Source organism: Typopeltis vanoorti, chromosome 17, assembly GCF_054136105.1.
Source record: "Typopeltis vanoorti isolate ZY-2024b chromosome 17, IOZ_Tvanoo_1.0, whole genome shotgun sequence".
In the NCBI taxonomy this organism is placed as follows: Eukaryota; Metazoa; Arthropoda; class Arachnida; order Uropygi; family Thelyphonidae; genus Typopeltis; species Typopeltis vanoorti.
The window spans coordinates 11,456,277-11,483,121 of NC_143565.1; the positions used below are offsets into that span (position 1 = coordinate 11,456,277).

General features: G+C 36.7%; 1 protein-coding gene across 2 annotated transcripts in view; it reads left to right on the forward strand.

The window, feature by feature from the left end:
* Dnaaf5 (Dynein axonemal assembly factor 5) overlaps positions 1–26,845 on the forward strand; it is a 141,971-nt gene that overhangs the window by 45,111 nt on the left and 70,015 nt on the right. For both annotated transcript variants that reach the window (XM_090407397.1, XM_090407398.1), the window contains exon 6: positions 4,033–4,179. In XM_090407397.1, the coding sequence (XP_090263523.1) occupies positions 4,033–4,179 (147 nt within the window). The remainder of the gene's footprint in view (positions 1–4,032; positions 4,180–26,845) is intronic.

The following is a 26,845-nucleotide window of genomic DNA, read 5'->3' on the forward strand; positions in this document are numbered from 1 at the left end:
TATCACCCCTCTTCTTCCTATCCATAGACTCTGTAAATTGCATCTTCTCAACCTTTCCTCATATTTGACATTCCAAAGATCAGAAACTACCTTATTTAGTTGCCTCTATACCTTTCCAACATCTCTTCATCCTTTTGAAAACCAGATTACCAAATATGTGCACAGTAGTCTATGTGTGGTGTAATCAAAGCCTTATACAATGGAACAAGAAATCTCCTTACTTCTGCAAGTCAGTGTCCTCTGCATCATTCCCAGAATTCGTTGTGTTGTCTTCACAATTCTAGCAATGTGACTTAGATCCTTATCCACTATCACCCCAAGAGCTCTTATTTCCTCCACCTACAACAACATATCCCCACCAAGCATAAATTCTACATCCCTTTTTGTTTCCCAAATTTTAAAACCTTACGTTTTGCAACATTGAACTCACATCCCCATTCCTGTGCCCATTAACTCAATTTATTCAAGTCTTTTTGTAAGGCCACAACATCTTCACTACTCTTCATAGTTCGTCCCGACTTTGCATCATCTACAAACAACTGAATATCCCCATTCAAATCTTTGCCAATATCATTAACATACCAGCAATGGCCCTAAAACAGACCCCCTGAGGCATACCACTAATGACTTTCCTCTTCTGGGATGTTGCCCCCCCCCCCCCCCAATACACAACTTGCTAGTACCTATCAGATAGCCAATCTCTGATCCAATGCACTAAACCATCCAATCCCATCCTCTCAAGTTTGACTATAAACTTATCATGCAGTAATCTATCGAAAGCCTTTGCAAAATCTAAGTATACTACTGTGTATCCCTCTCCTCTGTCCAAGGAAGCCATCACCTTATTATAATAAGTAAGCAGACTACTAAAACATGACCTCCCTTTAGCAAATCCATGCTGTCCATCAAAGATAATACCATTGCTGTCAACCCAATTCTGGATCCCACTTCTCACCAGCTTCTCCAACAACTTAACCACAACACCTGACACGCAAATAGGCCTATAATATGCTTGAGCCCTTATGAAGCGGCACAATCTTGCCGTCCTTCCACTCCTTTGGAACTCTACCCAGTGCAAGACTCATATTAAAAAAAGTATGTCAAAGTAGATATCAACTCCCTGGCACATTCCTTCAGAATATGTGGGGATATATTACCAAGTCCCACAGCCTTATTAACATCAAGTTTGCTCAATTCCCCATACACCTCTTGTTCACTTACAGTCTCTCCTCCCCCATTATCTACTGCTTTCCATGATGTCACATTCACAAGAATGAAAGACCTTTATGAACTGCTCATTAAATATATATTCCACTCTATATACTCCACAGCAGTTGTCCTTATACCATTTTCTCCATTCAATGTCATCCCTCCATAATTCTTCATTTTGCTGGCTATGTATCAAAAGAATTTCCTTGGATTCTTTTTAGCTTCATTAGCTGATCTTTGTAATCCTCATGGAATTGGTTATTACTATGTCTCTTATGCTGCCCCCAAAATACCTTTTTTCTCTGTATTGCATGCTTAATCTCTTCATCCATTTCATACCTATCTTATTAAACCTTCCGACCCTTGGAGTACATTTAGACATTGCTTCTACTAGATAGTTCTTGAATATCCCCCCAAGCTGCATTGATCTCTTTTCCAGCTAACTCCTTATTCCATACTACACCTGCAAGCTGTCTCCTGAGCTCCTCATAATCACTAGCCTTGTAGTTTCAAACATATACTTTTTTTTCACAGAGCCCCTCACACTTCTGGTAACCACCCAGGTAATCATAGTCACTTTTGCCAACTAGAGGGTGATTTGACACCTCATTTATAATTACATCCTCTGATGAGATGATCAAATCAAAGACCCTCAATCCTCATGTAAAACCTCATTGGCTACAGTATTGTTGATAATGATATCTTCACACTGGTTCAGAATAAAGAATAAACAGGGGATTTGAAAGGAAGTAATCATCATTTAGATTTGAGCAGGAAGAGAAAAGTATGTAAGAAAGCTTTAAAAAGAATCAAAATTGAGTAGATTTCAGAGGTAAACTGTAGACTGAACTATACAAATATTATTCAAGAAAAAATGAAAGGGATTGAAAAAAAGAACCAGGCTTAGAGATTAACTGGGAGACTGAAAAACCCATTAATTTATTCATCCAGAGCAGTTCATGGTGAAGAGGTTTGCACAAATAGAAAAATCAAAATTCCATTTGTGGGCTCAGGATGTTAAAGAGGCAGTTATGGAAAAGAAGAAAGCATGTCACAAGTTCCTAACAAAGTAAGTCAGCATGTTCTCTGAGAGAATATAGAGGAAAATGTATGAAAGCAAAACAATGTATGAAAGTACCTAAACAAAAATTATAGGAAAACATTGGTAAGAATACAAGAGATAAATATTATGAAGATGGCAAAATGTCAAACTTTTATCTAGAACATGTAGGAGAAATCCTTTTCTCATCCGTACAACATCAGACTTCTTTTTGGATATTCTATATTGACAGTATCTTTGCCATTTGGCCCCACAAAGAAGATATCTTACCTGTCTTTCTAGCATAAAATATAAACACTTTATGCCCCCAGATAAACTGTGCTATGGTAATAGAAAATAAAAACAAACTAGCTTTCCTAAACAACTTGCTCTTCTTCAGTTGAACTAACTACTTCTGTTTATCACTAACTTACCTTCACTATATGATACGTGCAACAGCAATCTGCTTACCATCCTTCTCAAAAAAAAATGGAATCATAAAAACGTTTTTACATCATGCTCATATTCTGTGCAAAACCACAAAAGCTCATGCAAGAGCTTATGGATAACAAGCATATTATACAACTGAATGGCTTCCCAGAATGAACTATACAACTTGTTTTTGATTCCTACAAGGCTACCTCAAACAACCATGAAACTATACAGAGGATTCTGATTCATACATTTCTGACATGTCTGTACAAGTTTCACAAATCCTTAAAATAATACAATCTCATTGGTACATTTATTCCTTTCAACAAACTCTCCTCTTGGTTCCCATCTTCTCAAGAATAAACAATCTCTTCTTTCCCTTCTTGGCATCTGCCAAGTTTGTTGTGACTGTCACCTTTCCTACTTCAGACAAACTGGATGTTCTGTGGTGAAAAGCTCACAAGAACACCGATCTTATATTATTAATAAGAAATCCGAGAAACCTGCCTAGCACAACACAGAATTGATACTGACCACATATCCTCTGGTCCGAAACACACTTACTCCATCGGTGCCACAAGTTCAAGCATTTGTTTAAAAGAGAATACTGAAGCCTTGCTTCATCATCCAAACCTGAATCAGAATGACTGCCTCTCTTTACTGAAGATATGGGAAAGTCTCATTTTAATCAGACATCATTAATAATTGTTTTTAATTTAATGTTCATGTACACTCCTTGAGGGTATGTGGCAGGAATTTGATGATGATGATTTAATTTAATGCTCTTCTGTTAACTACTTATGCTATCACATGGCTCTTAATATTTTAAATAATCCATTATTTCCATTTCACCTTGCACCACTGATGATGACCTTAACTTTCAGCCTGAAATATCTGGCTATTAAAGTTTAATAATTTTATTCATTCTTATTCTTGTGTTCACATGTTATTTTGTCCTCCTTTATGACACAAGTATCTTGAAAAAATGAGGGCCATTGTTAGGAAGCATGTGAGGCTGAGGTTCTTCTCATGGTGTGTGTGTGTGTGTTGAGAACATGGAAAGGGCAATGATTGGATGTTGTGTCTTTGGTGAATATGTGTACAAGAAGAGATATAAGTATTTAGGCACTAAGTGACATAATAAGAGACATGTTCTCTAAAGCATTCTACATAATAATAATAATGATAATAATATGAATTTTCATGATTATTTTGACACTTCTTCCTAAATACTAATTAAATTTCATTCTATTATTTGGTATACAATGATTGCTTAATTATATAATTAGTTAAAAAAAGTAGGATGCATTAAATTTCACCTACTCAGTATAATATTTAATCTCTTCATTTAGGTACAGGAACAAGAACAACTGATTTTGTGTATAAATTCCATTTTAGATATGTTTTCCACTATGTGTGTAGAGGTTTCCTTTTCTATGTTTACTATCCTGTTAACTCTGAAAACACTAGCAAGAGGAAATGCGAACATTGCTGATAAGGTAATGAATTGATTTCATAGTGTTTTTGTTCATCCTTATTATTGCATGTACATATTACCATATAAGGATTTATGATTTGGAAAACTTTTACTTACGATTTAGTTACTTTTCCAGAACATATTGGGTGGGAGATGAATTTCATTGTGTGGCGTGAGATCACTGCCCATTTATTAGAAGCCTGATGTGGCTCAAAAAAAGTCCATGCTTGGTCTATTAGAGCAGAATTTCCAGGCTATGTAAAAAATGGATTCAAAATACAATACAATATATATATATATATATATATATGAGAGCCTCTGTAGCTCAGTTGTTATAGATGAAGCCCTTTTGTTGGAAAGACCTGAGTTCAATTCCTGCCAGTGATGTGAGGAACCTTTATCTGGTCTCTTTTGATGAAAGGTGAGTTAGCCGGTCTCATACAGAGGTAGAGAGTTTTTTCACCCAGAAACTTGGGTTTTTTTTTTGACTCTCACAACAGGTAAACCGACTCTGTGAACACATGGAGGCATAGGACCAACCACCTTATCCTTGAAGACGTGTGCTGCCCAGGCATATATATATATATATTCACTTTCTAATTTGGTCCATTTTTTAAGATTTCACTGGCTTGACAGCTGTTTCAAACTGGTTGGTTCTCGTCAGAGACCAGGCATCTATTTAAGTATAGCCCTCTTTAAAAATTAGGTGATCTCCCAGATCCTACGAGTGACAGAAAGATCGTTCAACTCAGTGTTGGTTCTACTCAGTGACAGGCTCGACCTACCACTGAGTGTTTTTCAGGCCACGCCGGAAAACACTTTCCCTGGAGACTGAAATTGCTCTCTCAAGGAACCCCCCCCCAAAAAAAACTCTTAATCCCCCCCCATCAGCAGGACTAGACCTGGAAGAAACTTTAAGAGAGCAGAAATGCTCTTTCAATACTTAGCAACTTAAAATGTCAGAGAGAGCTGTATTTTTCATAAGTGAACTCTCGGTCGGTGCATAAAAGTATTTACCAAAATAAGAGCCAAAAGGATTCAGTTCGGTGATGCAAAACTTATAAAAATCAAGTGGATATTAGATCCAGTATTATTTCAAAGCCAAATGTAGAAACTATGAAAGTTTTGTAAAAATAAGTTGACCAGAGAGCTTATGGGAATGCACTTGCCGGCATTTACAAGTTGTCCTAGCACGAACCGCCTTAGAAAACACCTGGGCAGCATGCACGTTTTCTAAGGTGCTCTGTGCCAGGGCAACTTGTAAATGCCAGTGTGCACATTTCCCGTAAGCTCTCTGGTCAACTTATTTTTACGAAACTTTCACAGTTTCTACATTTGACTTTGAAATAATTCTGTATCTAATATCCACTTGATTTTTATAATTTTTGCATCACCGAACTAAAGCCTTTTGGCTGTTATTTTGGTAAATACTTTTGTGCACCGATCGAGAGTTCGCTTACTAAAAATACACCTTTCCAACATTTCAAGTTCCTTAGTATTGATAATAAGATGGCAGCACTTGAGTGTTCACTGTGTTTCTACTTTTAGCATTAGATGAGTTTTGACTACTGTAATGCAAGTATGATGTGAAACTCTGGTTTTGTAGTGTAGCTGCTAGATTAACTAGCAGAGATGCGATTATAGTTTTTAAATTATATACAAGAACAGCAAGTTAACATCACAGATAAGTGGACTGTAATTAGGCGATTCGATAGGCCTAACTGCCGTTGGAATCACCATTGTTGATTAATTACTAAAAGCAACTGAATCGTAGGCTCACTGCCCCACATTGTTGAGGGATTTTTTTTTGTAGCCCTTACATAACTCCAGGAGACTCCCAATTGGTATGGAAGATATCAAGGAACAAATTAAGACTCTAAACAAGGAAGAGTCATTAGAAGTTTTAAAACTTATGATGGCAAAGTTTGAGGCTGAGTGGCTGGATTATTTAAACCTGTATGCCCAAACAAATGATCCAGAAGTAGATAATGAAGAAATCCAAGGGGAATTCATAATTGTTTCACCGTCTAAAAACTCCCGTCATAACTCACAAGAAGAGCACACCAACAAACGGAGAAGAACAGCAGATGATCTTATGGAGGATGACTCACCCACACAAGATGTGCCGAAAAACTCAGAGAAGGTCCCTCCAGTTATTCTTCGGGACAAGGAGAAATGAATTTCTGTCATATCAGCTCTCAGGGAGCAAAACATCACATACTCCTGGGCAAAAAACTCAGATGAGGGAGTCAAAATCCAGCCAGCCACCGTCACTGACTACAGGCTGATGACAAGGCTACTGGACATCAAAAATCTTCCTTACCATACATTCGCTTTACCGAATGAAAAGACCTTAAAGGTGGTAATATGTGGAGTCACAGAAGGAATCACTCCAGAAGAAATCTCAGCTGATTTAAGCAACCAGAGCCTGATCCGAATCAAAGTAAGTAGGATGCTCAGGTCTGATAAAAGGCCAATGCCTTTAGTACTCGTGGAGATTGATAACACCCAGAAGAAAATATATGAGCTGACTGCTGTCTGCAGCCTCAGAATTACTGTGGAACCTCTAAGAAAGAGAGTGCCAGCAGGACAGTGCCACAGATGTTAGCGGTTTGGGCATGCCCAAAAGCTATGCTGGGCCAACTTCAGGTGCTTAAAATGTGGTGAAGGCCACCAGACCATCATATGCACCAAACCAAGATCTATGCCAGCTAAGTGTACAAACTGTGGAGGTCCTCACCCCACCAACTATAAAGGATGCATAGCACACCCAAAGAACTGTGGGTCTCCCAAAACCTCTCATCCATCACCCAGCAGTGACACCCTAGGCAAGTGTGCAGATCGCCATCCAGTTCAAATAACCTCCACCTTGACAGCTCAGAAAGGAAATCAACCTGAAACCAGGACCAAAACATATGCCGAGGCTGCACGATCCAAGAATACTTCCTCCAACGAATTTACAAACTCCAACCGTGCATCAATTCTAACTGCCTCACTAGCTACCATGCTTCAGGAATTCAGCAAAACAAATCCTACACCATCCTCCACGAAGAAATTCCTTCAAGGTACCCATTCCATTCTGACAACACTCAATCATGAGCAATAGGAAATATAAACCTAACTTGCTTACCATAACTGCATGGAATGCAAAGGGATTGAATAACAAAATCCTTGAACTACAAGAGTTCACTCACAGACATACTCCTGATATAATTCTAGTTAATGAAACACATCTCAGACCAGCTAATAACCCTAAATTACGGAACTACGCAATGTACAAAATAGACAGACTCACTGCCAGTGGAGGAGGCACAGCCATATTCATTAAAATCTACATAAGCCACAATGTACTGACCAATCCACAAACCAAGAACCTAGAGATAACAGGCATCGAAGTCCATACAATCAATGCTGGCAGTATGAAAATCTATGCAGTATACAACCCACCCAGCATTCCATTACTGGTATCTGACTTGGACTCCATTCTCTGCTGCACAGACTTCATCATCATGGCTGGAGATTTCAATGCCAAGCATACAGCTTGGTATAGCTCCACAATCAATGACAAAGGCTGCACCCTAAACCATTACTCAACGCAAAATTCTATTGTTATGGCCAGACCCACAGAACCCCTCATCACAGTCCAAATGGAAGATCAGATATACTGGACATTGCAATCCTTAGAAACATCAGATACCAATACTAACTGGAAATGCTAAACGAATTATCATCTGATCACAACCCCATTCTGCTCAAGCTCGGTACACAAGAAGAATTCTCTCCTCCACACTCCTTTATATCATGGGAAAAGCTCTCCAAAACTCTCTCAGACCACATTGGCCCAACACCCATCATCCATAACAAAGAGGAGATAGATATAGCTGTCAACAACCTTACTTACCAAATTAAAAAAGCACTAGCTTCAGTCACACAAACCACAGTTTTTCATTCCAGTGGTTGGATCCCTGAGGAAATTATGGACCCGATCAGGCTGAAAAACAGAGCCAGAAAGAGGTACCGTAACACAAAAGCCCCACAAGATAAAACAACTTTGAATAATTTAAATAGACAAGTCCAGGAAGCTCTACAAAAACATCGAAATCAAGATTGGGAAACCAAACTGAACAATCTGAAACCAGAGGATAACTCCATCTGGAAATTCTTGAGAACCCTCCGCACTAAAAGGCAACTCATACTCCCAATTCAGACCAAGAAAGGAGCAGCTCACACTGACCAAGAAAAAGCAGAAACTTTGGTTGACAATTTGGAAACTCAGTGTAACCCCTCTTATGAGAATTTAAACATCAGTCTAATCTACAAGATTCACCGCAGAGTCAGGCAGATTATAACAGAACAAAAAGAGAAGGCAGAACTCATCACACCCACTTCTCCAGCAGAAGTTATAAATATCATAACCCACTTGAATAACAACAAGGCTCCAGGCTCAGACGGAATCACAAACAGAATAATCAAATCACTTCCCAGAAAAGCTATTGTGCACCTGGTCAATATTATCAATACAATAATCAGATTCAAATATTTTCCCTTAGCATGGAAAATGACTGACATCACACCAATCAAAAAGATTGGAAAAAACCCTCAACTCCCTGAAAGCAACAGACCTATCAGCCTACTGTCCAGCCTAGGTAAGGTTGCAGAAAAAGTCATCCTTACAAGGCTTCAATCAGCAACAGATAAACTAGGTATTATCCCTAATGAGCAGTTTGGATTCAGAAAAAAACCATAGCACCACACATCAGATACACCGACTGGTTGAATTTATCATCACAGGCTTCAACTGGAACCTCCACACTGCTGCGGTCTTTATAGATGCTGCAAAGGCTTTTGACAAGGTGTGGCACCAGGGTCTTTACAAACTCATCAAATTTAACATGCCAATTAATCTAATAAAAATCATAGACAGTTACCTTAAAGACAGATTTATGCAAGTAAAAATAAATGAAACCGTATCAACCAGACGCAAGATCCTTGCAGGTGTGCCGCAGGGTTCTCTTCTGGCTCCCCTGCTGTTTTCTATCTACGTAGCTGATGTTCCACAAAATCCAAGTTCAACAATCACAGCATTATATGCGGATGATACTACTTTGTTAGCAAGATCTCTCAGTCCCAAACTAGCTATCAAAAGACTTCAAAACAGTATTCGCACATTGGAGAAATGGCTGATGGACTGGAGAATCCAAACAAACCCACTGAAGAGTTCAGCCATCCTGTTCCCCAAAAAGAAGTTTCAGATCAAGGAAGACATACATCTGCTAGGTGTCAAGATCCCATGGCAGAATGAAGTCAAATACCTCGGTGTCATGGACAAAAAAACTCCAATTCACCAATCATATAAAACACATAGCTCAAAGACATCCAAAGCAATCGCCCAGCTCTACTCCATGATCAACAGAAGTAAACTGGATATCTGGAACAAACTACTCATATACAAGATGGTAATACGCCCAGTCATCACTTACGCATCTCCTACATGGAGCCATACCTTGAACACAAATATTCAAAAACTGCAGAGGATACGGAACAAATGCCTGATAATGATTCTGGATGTCCCATGGTTTATCAGAAACTCCCAGATTCACCGAGAAGTCAACACTCCCTACATCGCATCCCTCCTCCATGATCTAGCAGCAAAGTTCTTCACCAAGACAAATAATCATCCAAACCCGCTGATCAAGCAAGCTTCAGACTACAAAGAAACAGAATTCTACAAATACAAAAGACCAAAGTCAATTCTATGCTCAGCTGAACACAGCTAATCTTACTGCCCTTCTTGGACGAGCTTAACACTCAATAACTGTCCACTCAAAGAACTCCCCCTCAGACAAAGGGGAATATGAAAAGCATTTCTGCTTCACCCATCAAGTCAGCAACATTCTACATTCCTTAGTATTGAACAAGAGTTTTTGCTCTCTTAAGGTTTCTGCTTGGTCTCTGATGAGAACCAACAAGTTCAAAACAAGCTGTCAGGTCAGTGAAATCCTAAAAAATGGACCATCATATGCACTTTTTTTATGGTGCATATGATGATGCACCATATTCACATTCTAATGATGGTGCATATGATGCACCATCATTAGAATGCAAATATATGGATGCCTGGGCAGTGTGCATGTTTTCTAAGGTGGGCTGTGCTAGGGCAACTCATAAATGCTGGTGGGCGTATTCCCATAAGCTCTCTGGTCAAATTATTTTTATGAAATTTTCATAGTTTCTACATTTGGCTTTGAAATAATGCTGGATCTAATATCCATTTGATTTATAACAACTGGTTATGTTAATTTTTGCTACTAGAATGGTGTGACCCTTTATATTATGTATATTCTTTTGTGTTTTCCTAAAGTTAACAAAAAGATTTTGTTTAGAAAGTTATTTTTTATTAAATAAAAATATTCTATTTTGTCCAGTCTGCAACTACTCACTAACTGGCAAAATTTACTCCCTACAGGCAAGTGGGTGAGTGGATTTTGAGCCCTATATTTGGCTGAGTGAATAGCACACCACTCTCCATTCAGCAGGTCATTGGCTTGAATCCCACTGTGGGCATGTATGTTTATAAAAGCCTACTATGGATGAGCTTATATTAGTCTTTGAGTTTATAAAGCTTGTCTTTAATAAGAAAAAAAAAATTATTATTGTTTGAATTCATATTTATTTGAATTCATTCACACTGTCTTCACTCACAGCCTCCAAAGGGAATCCATTCCAATCATGCACCATTCTATGAGAGAAAATTCTAGCTCTCACCTGCTTTCTTTACTGTAATCATTCTCAACTTCCATGGATGCTTTCTTAACCTTTCTCTATCCTCCATAAAATGAACAATTCCATCTGTTGGCATTCTGTGTAACTCTTTAGAATTTTGTAGGTTTATATCACATCACCCTTATTTTTCTCTTTTCTAGTGTTTGCAGTCCACACATTTTCATTCACTCCTTGTAATCTACATTCTACAATCCTGATATCATCTTTAACATTTTCCTTTGCACCTTCTCCACTATGTCTGCATCATCTCAGAAACCAGGAGACCAGATCTATGCACAACAGTCCAGGTGAAGATGTATGAAGGTCTTGTAAAGAGGCAAAATGACTTTCATATCCTTATACTGTACACACACACACACACACACACACACACACACACACACACACACACACACACACACACACACACACACACATATCAATGTTTCTTTCAGCATTATAATTATCCTTATATTTTTATTTTAATGGCTAATATAGCCTACTTTCGTTTAGGAGTTCCCTTTTTTTTTTTTTTTTTACAATGTCATTGGCTCTTTACTCAGATCTTAGGGCATTACTGAAGTGTTATAAAACTAATATATGAAGAATAATATAGGAGGAAAATTCGGACATACCTTTTTGGATGTTGTTTTCTGTTTCCTTATCCTGGCGATATGTATTCATCTGCTGTTAAGCTGTTAAAGGGACTGTTGGGAAAGTGGGGGTAAAAATAATGTGGAGGAATTATTTGAAAAAACCTGAGTTTTTTTATATGTATAATGTTATTATTAAGGGTGGGTAGAGAGTGTTTGGGGGGGTGAGAGAAGGATCTGAAGATAGAAATTGTTTTGGGGGTGTAGAGGGGAGGGATTGATGTGAAAAAGTCAGGGGCGGGAGTAACGGGGGGGTGAGCCGTTTCGACAGTGCATCATCTTCGGAACTCGTGGGGGAAGTGGAAGCTATATCATGTCGGCTAGGTGTTTCTGTCTTTAGTGTGCTTGTGTTGTCTCCTATTGATTGGAGTCGTGACCTAATTTTTATGTTATGGAGCTTCCAATTCTTGGAGATTATGTAGGGTCGGTGGACGTTTATTGAGTTTTCATCACATTTTATGGCTATCGTTTCTGATATTCTAAGCATTGTTTCGTTGTCTTGTATGTCTAATATTGTGGCCTTGTCGGTTTGCTGGATCTGATAAGTAGAACCTGTGTGAGTGACATCACAGTCTTTTTGGCAAGGAAATAAACAACGTTGTGGTGTTCTAATATTTACTTTGTTTTGTGAGATTTTTTGGTTTTAGAAGTGTTGCCAATTTTTGGTTTGTAGTGAACACCAGCTTATAGTCAGTGTGTTTGAAAATGTATTTGCAGGCTTTGTTTGTGTTCTGGTTGTATGGCAGTTTGATAATTTTTTGTGTTAGGAAGTTTGTTTTATTTGTTGGGGTGTTCTGCCTTGTTTTTGCTGTTTTGTTGGCATAATTTATTAGTTGTGTTTTGTAATTCCAATTTTGAAAAATTTGTGTTAACTTCTTTATTTATGTGTTGAGATAATTACAGTTAGTCGAAAACTTGTAAGGATTTATGAATTGTGTTAGGATGACTGATTGATTTTTTATCTTTACAGTTATAGTTATCATTTCAGCATTATAGTTATTATATAGTTACCTGTATTTACAGTCTGCTATATAGCCCTGAACTTCAGCTTCGTATCTACTAAAACTCCCAGATCCCTAACTTGACCAGTTTCTTGTAGCATAATACTACTAATGATGCTATTGGATATCATATCATGCCAAAGTGCATGATTTTATGTTTAGTAACATTGAACTGATAACCATTTTCACATGCTTCAATTGTAAGCTATTCAAACCATTTGGCAAGTACTGTTTATTAGTTGCATTCCTGATTACCCTGTTATCTTTGCATCACCAACAAACAGTTGTATAGCTCCTGTCAGACCTTCCCAATATCATTAATATAAAGATTGAATAATGGCAGACCAAGGACTGTTCTCTAGGTTACACCCAGTGATGAGCTATGGAAATTTTAACAAAGGGCTCGCATCATCAAGCAAAAAAAAAAAAAAAAAGCCGTATTTCACACAAAATTTTATTAGTACAGCTTGTGTGCAAATGCCAATCAAAAAGTATAAGGGGACAATCAACCTGTAAAGGCTATCATATTAAAAGAAATATTTCATGATCTAAACATGAAATATTTCCACACAATCATCTGTGTTAATTTATCTTACATAAGAAAAACATTTTTTAACTATCAAAATATAATAAGAATAAAATCTTTTATAATCGCACATATTCAATAGTCCGTATTTTTTATAAACAAAATAAATTTGTTTTGTTTGTGATAGAAGTTTTTATGACAAACAATCTATAAATAATAAATAAATATTATCTAAAGACAATAATATTGAAATACATTATATTTCTCTTTTATTTTTATTCTTCAAGTGATAATCAACGGTTTTACCATATGATTGGCTACCAGAAGGGAGAAGGGTAAAGATGACGCATGCGCCTGTTTTATTTTCAAACTTGGACGTATTCGTTATAGAGGGTTGAAACAATAACTCCAAATAATCTATACACTACTGAATAGACTAATTTTTGTTAGGTTACTGTACGAGTTTGTCGTTTAATATATTTTAAAAAATTATTATTATTATTATTTTTTTGAAAAAATAAAAAAGTAACCAAGAAGAACAAGGGGATTGCAAATTTTAGAAAAAATTAACAAAGGGCTCGCGTGAGCCCTTAATAGCTCACCACTGGTTACACCTTAATTGTTGCAGTCCCCTCTCCCCCAATATGCCATCATCATCATCATCATCAAATTCCTGACATGTACCCTCAAGGGGTGTACAGGATATGATAGTACTACATGAAAAATTTATGTAATTACCAACTTCCCATCTACAATTTTCCTCCAAATCAGTCTATTACTTGTCAAGACTCCAATATTATCATTATCAGATCTTATATTTCTATCGTCTAAGGCACATTGTACCATATCAATCCACCTATATCTTGGTCTTCCTCTGGGTCGTTTTCCTGCCAACCTGGCAGAGAACACTTGTTTTGCTAATCTTTCCTCGCCCATTCTGTTTAAGTGACCATACCACCTGAGATTAGCTCTGCTAACGCATTCCTGGATGCTGACAATGTCAAGTTCTTTCCTAATATCCTCGTTATATTAAAAATTTGCTTTATTAAAAATATTTCACCCTTGCCACGAACAAACACCAATAATAAAAGTTTCGTATCTCACAGAAATAACGCGCGCAAACATATGATACACTGCCCAAATGAGCAGTGACGGAATCACTTGTAATATGCAATCACAAGTGCAAATGAATATCGGCGAGTCTGGCTGCATTTGGCCAAACGCAATAATTCTGACACTGCATTAGATCGCAGTGTATTTGTTTCGTGTAACGATAATTGAAAATATATAATTCTTTTCATATTTTCAACAGTGACACGTCATAATTCAGCCTTGCATCTGTAATAAATAAATAATTATATGTTATTTTAACAGAATAAAATAAGATTTGCAAAAAATAGTTAACCCTCACCACGAACATGCACCAATAATAAAAGTTTCGTATCTCACAGAAATAAAATGCGCAAGCATATGATACACTGCACAAACGAGGTGTCGGAATCACTTGTAATGTGCAGTGAGAATCGCATACGAATATCAGCAAGTCTGGCTGTAATTGGTTGAACGTGATAATTCCAACATTGCGTTAGATGGCAGTGTATTTGTTTCGTAATCTAAAGCATTAATCGAACAATTCCAATAATTAACTATTCAATCACTGTCAAAACATAAGCTGTAACCTTTAACATGTTGTAAGCATTGCTATTATTTATAAACACAAACAAAATTTAATTTTTTAATTTAAATTAATTTTTCCTTGGGGGTGCTTCAGTGTCACAGTGCTTATGTGTGGGCCACCACTGCTGATGACAGTACATTGCACTCCTCCTTTTTTGTCTGACAAACTCTGCAAAGCACAAATCACTACAACCTACAGAACTTTAACCTCTACTATCTTAAATTCTGATCTTCAAAACATTGATCAATGGGGTTTGGATAACCTTGTCAATTTCAATGCTAGTAAAACACAACTCTGCATTATCTCACACAAAAAAGAACCCCTTTCTTCTAATCTTACCCTTGACAATACCCAAATTTCTATTCAACATGAGATATTATGATTATTATTACAGTAACCTCCATGGAATCAATAAACTCATTGTGGGAGGCCGACTCAACCAGCAACATGTCTCCATAATGAATGCTGAAGTTATTTACACTCCGGCAATGAATTCCCTTCACCAGCAAATCTCTACACCATCTGTCCAAAAAGAAACCGAACTTTTGATAGAAAATAAAATACAGGCCAATTATAATCATCATCATCAAATTCCTGACATGTACCCTCAAGGGGTTGTACATGATATGATAGTACTACATGAAATACTACAATATACCACTTTATAATAAGTGTCAGCCATCTTCTTATCCAAAGAAATAGTTTATAATCCAATCACATATCTCCCAATTATGCAACAGCCTTCTATGCTGTATCTTATCAAAAACCTTAGCATAGTCCAGAAGTGCGCATTGTGCATATATTCCCCTATTATAACTCAATCAAAATATTATTATAAAATGTGAGCAACTTACTCAAACAAGACCCACTTAGTAAACCCATGCTGTTCATTGCCAAGTATAGATTCTCAACCCAATTCTATATGTGAGCTTTTACCAACTTCTCCAGAATCTCCAACTTCTGATATGTTGATAGCTACTCATCCATCTTTGCACCACTTTTGTGCAATGGGATTATCATGCATTCTTCCACTCCTGTAGAATCTTCCCTATGCTGAGACTCAAACAGACAGTCAAAGGCTGTCTGTTTGAGTCAATGCCAGTTCAGCTAAATACTATTTTAACATCTGGACTAATATCCCATTAACCCCTATTGCTGAATACTTATTCATTTTATGCTACAGCTCTGTTATATCTCCTATTCATACACCTAAGTTTCTTCACCTAGTGTAGAGGTAGCATTGAGTTTCATGCATACACCACATTGATATCTCTTAGCAAAATTTTTAGTTGAATAATCTCTTCTGCATACCATCTGCCTTCAGTTGATTTATTCTTTCTTATTCATTGCTTCTTTTACTTTCATCATAAAAGTAGAATTTTTTTGGATTGCATTTAGCTTACAGAGTCAGTTTGTTTGGAAAGCGAAGGTTATTTTTCATGGAAACATAAAATATACATTCTCTTGGATGAAGAGGGGGAGGAATTAGATATGTGGATTTTTGCAACCGCAAGGTGGTTTGATATGGTGAGGTTTTAGTTTTTTAGTAATTTCTTTAAGCTAAAAAACTAAAAGTTTGCATTAGAAGGAACCATTCAGAGTGTAGTAGTTTGGAAAGCTGAGGTGGACAGTGTGAACCTCAATTGCTACTGGTTCTGTTAAAAGCAACAGTTCAGTTGCAGATGTCTCTATGTGATGGTGCACATTGTTTATATTGGAATTAAGACCATGAAAATTTTTTTGAATGGGTTTTCATTATGTTGTTTTGGTATTGTTTTTGTTGTGTTTTGTTATTGTTTTCTTTTTTTTTCCTTTTTTTGGTATTGTTTTTGAGAAAGTTTTTTTCATCTGCAGTGCCGTCATAATTTTTCCATGATAGATTTCATGGTTGATATGTGTTGAGAAGGAATTAAAGAGTAGGGACATGTAGTGTTAATGAAAGGCCAACAAGCATGCTTGTTGGTCTTTCCCAGTCTCCAGTCTACTTCATGGGCCATGTTTCCCTGTATGCTAACTGCCAGACTTCTTGCAGGTATGCCTTAGCAGAGTAAATGTCAGTTAGCAGATCAAGAAATATCTTTGTGAATTATTATCAGGTTAAATCCCATGTACTTTCTAGTGGCTGGCCTGTAGAATCATTTTATTGCAGCACCCTCAAATGGAAGAAGCATGGTGTCTCTATATTGTTTGAAAATTTATTTTTCACTTGGTTAGACTATAATAAAGTTAGTTTAATCCTTTATCCAAGTATGAGCAAACAAAGTTTGTGCCTGAAAATATCTTCAGGACCGGGGTAAGGTAGTACAACACTGGGAAACTCGCAGCAAAGGTGGATCAAGCTCTCAGCTCCTTGTCTCAGTATCTCCCATAATGCACAGCACATCTCCTTGCGGACATGTATACTGCTGGCCTGGCTCCCACTGACGAGACCTCAATAAAGGTCGAAACCGGTATGGGTAGTGGCCCTTCCCTTAATGCATAGCAGTATACATGTCTGCAAGGAGATGTGCTGTGCATTATGGGAGATACTGAGATAAGGAGCCGAGAGCTTGATCCACCTTTGCTGCTAGTTGCCTGGTGTTGTACTACCTTACCCCAGTCCTGAAGATATTTTCAGGTGCAAACTTTGTTTGCTCACACTTGGATATAGGATTAAACTAAATTTATTATAATCTAACCAAGTGAAAAATAAATTTCAGACATCTTTCTCTAAATCCAGAGTAATTTGATAATAAGGTGGCACACCTTTTGGCAACTCCTATAGGTAAGGATGACCTCTCCTATTGCTTCTGCCTTAGTATCTCCACTCTGGGCCTGGCTCCCACTGATGAAACCTCAATAATGGTCGAAACCGGTATGGGTAGTGGCCCTTCCCTTAATGCATAGCAGTATACATGTCTGCAAGGAGATGTGATGTGCATTATGGGAGATAGATACTGAGACAAGGAGCTGAGAGCTTGATCCACCTTTGCTGCGAGTTGCCCGGTGTTGTACTACCTTACTCCAGTCCTGAAGATATTTTCAGGTGCAAACTTTGTTTGCTCACACTTGGATAAAGGATTAAACTAAATTTATTATAGTCTCTATATTGTGTTTGATAATACTCATAAAGTTGTCACCCATGCTAATGTAAGAAGGAAGGGGAAGCTTGCTTACTTGGAATCTGAAGAGATCTCCACTAAGCAAGATGGAATTAGGTCTTTTTTTCTATCTTAATGCATAGGATTCATTTAAAATTTATATGCAGTACAACGAAAAAAAAAAAAAAAGTGTCTCCAGAGCAGGAATCTTGACTATCTGTTGAAATTATCATCAGGTTCTAGTGTCTGGCCTGTAGAATCATTTTATTGCAGCACCCTCAAATGGGAGAAGTATGGTGTCTCTATATTGTGTTTGATATACTCATGAAGTTGTCACCCCCACTAATGTAAGAAGGAAGGTGAAGCTTGCTTACTTGGAATCTGAAGAGATCTCCTCTAAGCAAGATGGATTTAGGACTTTTTTTCTATCTTAATGCGTAGGATTCATTTAAAATTATATGCAGTACAACGAAAAAAAAAAAAAAAAAAAGTGGTCTCCAGAGCAGGATTCTTGACTATCTGTTGAAATTATGGTCAGGTTCTAGACCTTCTCACAGTTCTATTATAATACTGATTTACAATTGTTTTGGGAATTATGATTAAAACTAATAAACAGTGAGCTACAAACATAGTTTTCCTCTTCATTTCTTTTCTTCTCTTTTCAATTCTCTTAAGCTCCAATAGTTTTTTTGCATCTAAATGCATAACTTACTTTTTCTGTGTGTTGTGTGTTTTGCCCACAACAAGTTGCGAACCTATAGTACATTAGTTCCATGGGTAGTGTAAGAGTGAGGTAATCTAGGTGTCTGCTGTAGAGACCAAATATAGAATTTTTTTTTCAAGGTGCTTAATGCCTCCAATAAGCAAGGACATTGAAATTCATCTACCACTTAAAAATATTTGCAGATATCCATAACACATTGGGATTTGACCTAGCTGTTGTTTCATGAGCAGAGATGCTATTCATTTGGCCATCTAGGTTTTGCACACAACAGCCATAGGACTTATTTTTTGTTTATATTTTATACAATAATGATACTGATGTAATAAAACTGTAAAATTTAAATTGATAAATAATAAAACAAGAAAACAAAGTATTAACATTTTAATTACCAAAATTCATGGAAATAAATGTTTCAGTAAATCTTATATAAAATAAATTTTCAATTGCTACAAGTCTTTAAGAATCTTTAACTAAATTAAATAATTGCTATGGCAAATTTTGTATGAGAATTGTAAGTAAAAACACAAGAACTATGAAAATAGGCAGGAATCAGAAAATGGTGCACTCTCATTGATCGGATAGGTAGATAATACATATTAGTTATATTCCATAATTTATTTATGGAATCTTCTTCTTCTTCTTCTTCTACAGCTTCTCCCACTTAAGTGGGGTCACTGTTTATTATGAGTCTCCTCCACACCTTCCTGTCTTGGGCTGTCACCACATCCAAGTTCTTCATCTTCAAGTCCTCTTCTACCAGCTCCCTCCATCTCTTCTTTGGCCGCAATTTATTTATGGAATAATAATCATTAAACTAATAATTACTAATGAAATAAGGCATGCAGGTAATGGGGAGCCAGATAAATAAATTTATATCAACTAAAACACAAAACTGTATACAAGTCAATGTTTAAATGGATTTTAACATACACAGATATAAGAGTGAGTAAGAAACTAAATATTATTATTATTTTTATACAGCTATCTCCATGGAGTTGAGACTCTTTGTGGGAGATCCAGTATTCACACAATACCTATCGTACTTCTTTTTAAACTCATTCACTGATGAAGCACCCACAACTACCTGTGGCACCCATTCCACCCATTCACCACCCTTCAAGCAAAAAACCTAGTCCTAAACACTCGTACACAACTTCCACTGTTGACCCCTTGTTCACTCCCTTCTTGTCATGTACTGAAAAACGTCTTCATTGTCAATCTTATAAAATCCCTTTATTAACAATGCCTCTATCATGTCTCCTCTTTTTCATCTATCTGCTTTGAAGCCTGACTGTCAATCTATTCTTATAGGGAGCAATCTACAGTCCTGCCACAATCTTTGTCAATCACCTCTGGATCCTATTCACAACTTCATCACTACAGAATCTGAGAATCCAGATCTGTGTGCAATAGTACAGATGTCGCCTTATTAAAACCTCATGTATGGGAACAATAACCTCTCTATCCTTGCTTGTTAGAGTATTCTTCATCAACCATGTAATCTGATGTGCTGTTTTGGTTAAATTTGCAATATGCCTTCTAAATTTCAAGTCCCTGGCTTCATCAGTAATCCTGCAGTTCAGTTCCATCAATATAGTACACAGCTTCTGATCTCTTCCCAAAGTACATCAACTTACACTTGGCCATGTTAAATCAGCAGCCATTTCTTTTTGATCATATTGCTAGTCTGTTAAGTCTTTTGCAGGATCTTTTCATCACCTTCATTTACCATTGCTCTTCCCAGTTTAGCATCGTCAGCAGACAGCTGAATATTTCCTATCAAATCATTTCTTATATCATTGATGTACATATTAAAAGAGGACCAAGTACTAAGCTCTGCTACACCACTGGTCACCTACCTTTTCCTGGACTCACCTCCTGCATAAACCATTCTTTGATATCTGTCCATCAACCATCCTCTAATCCAAATCACCAGATTCACATCCATCCTAATTTGTTCCAATTTATGCAATAGAGTTCTATATGGGATCGTTGAAATGCTTTTTTTTTGAAGTCTAGTAATATCACTGAGTATCCATTTCCCTTATCGAACTCCATTGTCACTTGCTTATAAAAAATAAGCAAATTACTAAGGCAAGACCTATCCTTCACAAAACCATGTTGTCCCTTATAGAATATATTCCTATCCACTCAGTCCGGAAAATTCTGTCTTTTACCAATTTCTCCAATACCTTAATTGCCACTCCTCAGATGCTGATTGGCCTATAATTTGTTACTTCTGTTTTGGCATCTCCTTTATGCAAAGGGACTGCTTTGCTCTCTTTCCACTCCATTGACACCTTTCTAATACTGAGGCTTAAATTAAACAGCTTGGTCAGAGGAGCTGATTAATTCCCTTGCACATTCTCTTAATAGATTGGCCAGTATGTCATCTAACCCCATGGCTGTGTTCATGTTGAGGTTCTTCAATAGTTTAAACACCTCCATTTCTTCAACCTCTATTCTCCTATCACTCAATGTCACAACCTAGATGGTACACCCCTGCAAAATGTTCACTCAGTAATTCAACTATTTGGTTTGGTTCTGTTACCTCCCACCCATCAGCACTTTTAAAAGTCATCCTTCCATTGTTATTCCACCTTTTAATTGCTACAGTGCACAAGAACTCTTTAGGGTTTCTTTTGGCCTCATCAGCTATCTTTTTTTTCTCATAATTATCTTTAGTCTTTCTTACCATACTGGTCACCCATCTTGCCTGTGCCTTATACTGCTCATGAGCATGCTGATCACCTTTTTCTTTATAATCCTTCTACAACCTTTTCTTTTCATGCAACTCCTGCGTAATGAATATTTTTATTAAGCAGGAGTGGTCAATATCATGACCTGATATCAGAGATATGAGCAACCTGAGGAAAATTCGGAGCTTGCGTAGACAACACATTTGCAGAACCATATTAGAAATGAAGATATCTGAAAAGTGTTTGACTGTTATTAATATTTAAGTATTTGTAAGCAGAGCTGATCTAAGATGGTATAGTTTGCTTAAAGAGAATGGGAAATTATTACAATAGGTCTCTGAAGTGGAAAGTTCAGAAAATGACAGAATAGAAGATACAAGATGCATTTATGTACTTAAGAAAGCTTTAGAAGAACAAAAGCTAGAAGCTGATAAATCAGAGACCCTACAAATAATTGATCAATTTATAACAGAACTTTGATACACTAGAAAACAGTGATGATAAAAGTGAAATCAGAAATTTGTGTCTGTGGTGCATCAACAAGGCCAACTTACTGGCATCACTCTTCTCTTCCAATTCCTGCATTGGAAAGAGAAGAGATGATGACCTGAGCAAAGTTCCCTCCACTTCAAAAAGAACGGCTCCCTTCGTGCCCCTTATAGTCTTCTGCCAAAAAGAAATTCAAAGAATCCTTAATAACCTGAACACAAACAAGCCATCTGGTCCTGATGGTATCCCACCTAATTGCGTTAGAAAACTGTGCCCCCGAATTAACACCTATCTTATATCATCTTTTCAATCTGTCCTATTTAACTGGTATCTACCCTATAACATGGAAACAGGTCCACATCCGCCCATCCCAAAGAAAGGTGATAAAAAGTCGACCAGCAAACTACCATCCAACTGCTCTCACTTCTGTACTCTTAAAAATTATGGAGAAGGTCATCAATAACTATCTCTTTAACCACCTAGACATACCAACTAATCAGTGACCAGCAGTATGGATTCCATCACTTGCAATCTACAGCTGATCTTGCTTTCACCACCTGTCTATAGACGGGTGGTGAAGCAAGGCTTTCATGCAACCTAATTAGCCTTCCAAAGAATGATGACAAAAAAGTTGGCTGTCAAACTATCATCTCATTGCTGATGACACTCTACAGAAAATCATGGAGAGTGTCATCATCAGCTGCAAATCTGGAGACCCTCCAGCTAATTAGCGACCAGTAGTATGAATTTCCACTCTCAGTTGAAGTATATTGTGGCTACTCTTGATATTTCCAGGACATTTCATGAGAGTGACAGAGAGGCCTATTTACCAAACTGCTATAACATCTGCTTTTCGTGATTTACATTTGGATTGCCAGTTTCTCTCTGGACGTTCACTGTGTGTTATTGTTTCCTCTGATATCTCTACTGATTTCAGAGTATCCCAGGCTCAGTACTTTGAACCATTTTTTTCCTGCTGTATATAAATTAGCTTCTCTCATTGATGAAAATCCTTTCCATAGCTTTGTTAATGACAGTACACTTCTATTGCTCATCTTCATTTTGACAAACCCTGCATTGCATAATCATTTCAAGCTTCACTATCTTCTGTAACTAGTGCCTTAAAAAACTCTGATCTCCTCACCATTCTTCAAGAGGGGGAGAACAAGCTAGAACTTTAATGCTACCAAAACGCAGTTCTGTCTTATTTATTAAAAGAAAAATATCAGTTCACATCATCCTAACTTTGATAATTTCACAGTTTGGCAATGGAGTTGCTCTGTTCTCCAACCAAAGGTTAAATTAGATCTGACTAATGCAAATTGTTTACATTTATGTTAAAAAGTTAGTCAAGAAGATATACTTGGTTGTGTATTTTTAGAAGGTAGCAAAGATAAGATATTTGAAGCCAAAATAGATAAGAGAAAGGTGCTGAGAATGAAGCTCTCAATTGTGTGAACTTAAATATGCATATTCAATTGCTGAACATGAAACATGAATAAAATTGGTAAGCAAAAAAGATTTGAATCAAATGGACTACAGATTTTGAAAAACAAAGAATTAAATTATGAAAACTAAAAATTAACAAAACTGGTAAATTATATTGTGGTGTCCCTTTTTACGATTTTTATTCTATTTTATAATTTCCTCTAATCTATATTCTTCGTTATTATCTACGCACGAGATATCACCAAAAATTTTACTAATACTTAAATTATTTCTCCCCTTAGTACCCCTAATATTTGTATTTATACTGCGCCTTTTGGGATATTTAGTTTAAGATATTATATACAAAAACATGGAGAAAGAACTCAAATATGTCTGAAAGTGAAACAGTGTTGCAGTCGTGACACTTTATCTCGTTTTTTTTTTTTTCATTAATTTTCCCGCGTGATTAGGTTCGTATTTTTCAAGTGGTGCATTGGACAGCAATTTCAGACAACTCTTTTATCATTGAACAAAGGTTTATTACATTCCCTAACATGGTACAATCCAATTTTTATGATTACTCAATTTAATGCTAAACTAAATACCTACAAATATACATTAGCTTATTACAAGTAATTAGGCTATGATCCTATAATGAGTATTACGATCATGCCGCCATAACAATTCAACACATAAATTCACTTGACATGGACAAATAAGATTAATTCACACTATTTAACTATTCAAACTTAAGTAGATTAACTAAACCATTTACTGTACTAACATATAACTAGTATTATGATCATGCCGCCATAACAATTCAACACATAAATTCACTTGACATGGACAAATAAGATTAATTCACACTATTTAACTATTCAAACTTAAGTAGATTAACTAAACCCTTTTCTGCACTAACACACAATTATGACATTTTAACTCTCCAATACATTACAATAGACATGCGAAATTCTCAGGACACTTAATTTTTTTACATAACATTAACACTAGCCAGCTTACTTTTAATGTATTCTGTCAGATACTAAAGTCCTAGTATAAATTTTCCTTGGTCACTTTAACAGAATAATGATATTCTGTTAAAGTATTAGAATAATGATACTTATCACAGACACATTTTTAGTTAACATTAGAGATATTTTACAGTACCTTTCTTTCTTGGGATTTTCATACGGATCTTTACCTTCTTCTGATTGAACTATCTTGATAATAACCTCACCGATAATCTGCTTCTCCTACGTTCCTTTTGGAGTTGAACTAGGCTTACGCTGGCTTAACTTTTCGTAACTCCGAACACACTTTGAATCATCTATATATCGGCTGTGCAATTCGCCACGTGGACATCGATTTCTTTACTTCTTTCCCCTTCTCGTAGTTGTCACTGAAGTCAAAACACAAAGAATCTGTTTCCTTTTCTTTGACTATATGGCATTCTTCGCTTCTTACATAGGAAATCCGGAATCGAAATCTCACTCACTTTTGTTTCCATGTTGTGACGCCGGAGATATAACCCCTATCTCGCCATTCAGGAAAGCACCGTGAAATCCTTACGAAAGAGCTCGCGAAGGGCTCCCTTGGAACAGAATCAAAACCAAAACCAAAAAAGCCTCGTGGGGGGGGGTTTCCAATCCTTTTATACCTGTTCTCCTAACGTCACTTTTTCTAACTTATTTTCTCCTCCCCTTACTTGTTTTTACTTCACCGACCAATTAGGGTGGCGTTTTTCTGCTAAACGTCCTTTGATCGGCGAGCCTGTAACGATGCCTCAATCCGGAAATCGGCCCTGAGCGATAGTCTGTTGTTTTCCTTTGCTAGCCTCTAATTTAATCCCCTTTCCAAATTTTTTCTATGAACTTGCTTAATAACTTAATCTCTAGCCTCTCACATACCATCTCTTATGACTGACCCTTTTCTGTCTTATTTAGTTAAATTTTCTCTTTTAAATCATACCACAATATTAATATATTTTTTCTTTTGTTAGTTAGTTTAACAAAAACCATTAATTTTTTTATATATTTTATTGGATGCAAGAATCTTTCTTTTTCTTTTAATTAATTCAACTATTATCTTTTATGCAGGGTTTTAATTTATTTTATTTATTCTTCATGTTACACCATGATAACTGAGAATTCTATATTCTCAAGATATCAGGTGTAACAAAGGTCCCCCCTTTAAACAAAAAAATTTCTTTAAGAGAAATTTTTTCTTTTTTAAAGTGTTCCACTTTCCTCTTATACATGGGGTCCCCCCCCTTTTTTTTTGTACTTTCCTTCCCCTTTCCCTTTTTTTTTTTTTTTTGTATTCATTATCCATATACTCATAACTGATGTACTTAATTTCTTTGGTTCTTATTTCTCTTCCCTTTTCTAGTCTTGCAAAAATTTACCTCTGATTTAACCTTAACTACTTTTGATTTCCTTTCACCGACTACCTCCTCATGTGATGATTTCTTCACTTTATTTACGTGGGACTCATGATTCCTCTCTTGAGACTCATTTCTCTCTTAAGTAACTCTTGAGTTTGCCCCTTCCTTGTAAATTGTCTCCTTCCCAATAAGTATATTTCTTTCCTCATGTAATTACATTTAAAGTCATACCTTGATAGGAAATCTCTGCCTAGGATCAGCTTGGTGTGTGGAAGAGAGGATCCTGGTAGGATCAAAAACTCCTGCCAAACGCATAATTTGAACTCAGGCAGGTATAACTTTAGATTCACAGACCTAGAAACACGAGTCATAGAAATTGTGACACCTGATACTCTCACTCATTGTTTAAGGTGAGTGATATTATCTTTGGCATGAGGTTCTATTTTCTTAAAGCAATCCTCAGATATGATGGATGATTGAGCCCCAGTGTCTAGCAAATCATTGCAGTATTTTCCATATGCACTGGCCTTCACTTCCATCTCGTAAGGTTGCTCCTTTCTTCCATGTCTCTTTTTCCATACTCTGTTTGTATACGTATGTGAGTCTGAATCTCTGTCATGACCTCTACCAAAACTCTTCTTGTTAAAGTAACAGTTTTGAGCAAAATGTCCCAGTTTGTTACAATTGAAACATCTTGGGGGCTCTCTACCGCCTCTTTGGTCACTAGTTCTTCCTTGATTTTGAGAAATAACTCTCTCTCTCTTGTTGTGGTATGACTTTGAATAGTCTCTGCATAATTGAGTCTAATCTATCTGAGAAGGGGTCTTTGCAGATGCTCAACTTCCTCTTTAATCAACTTAGTGGTTTCCTCAGTTCTGCTACAATTAGGCTCTGGGGTTCTTACAGATAATGTTCCTAATTGTTTCATTACTTCATCTAACCAATGCATAATGGGTTTTTGGAGTATCTCTATCTCTTGTTTCACAATATCCCTAATTTTATCTGAATTAATATAAGACTCTGTCAAATTGTTTATCTCCTGCTTATTGTCCTTTTCTAGTCTCTCTCTTGTTTTTGATCTTTCTCTCCTCTCCTTACTCTCTTTATTATGTCTTTGCTCCTTTACAGAATCTCCCTTCTCTTCAATTATATTTACTGACCCATGAACATGTGCGGTACGAAGGTCTCCGAGCAATTGTTCGCGCTCTTTTACAGCATCGTAACATTCTCTTAAATTGGATAATTTCTTATCGAATGCTGTCTCC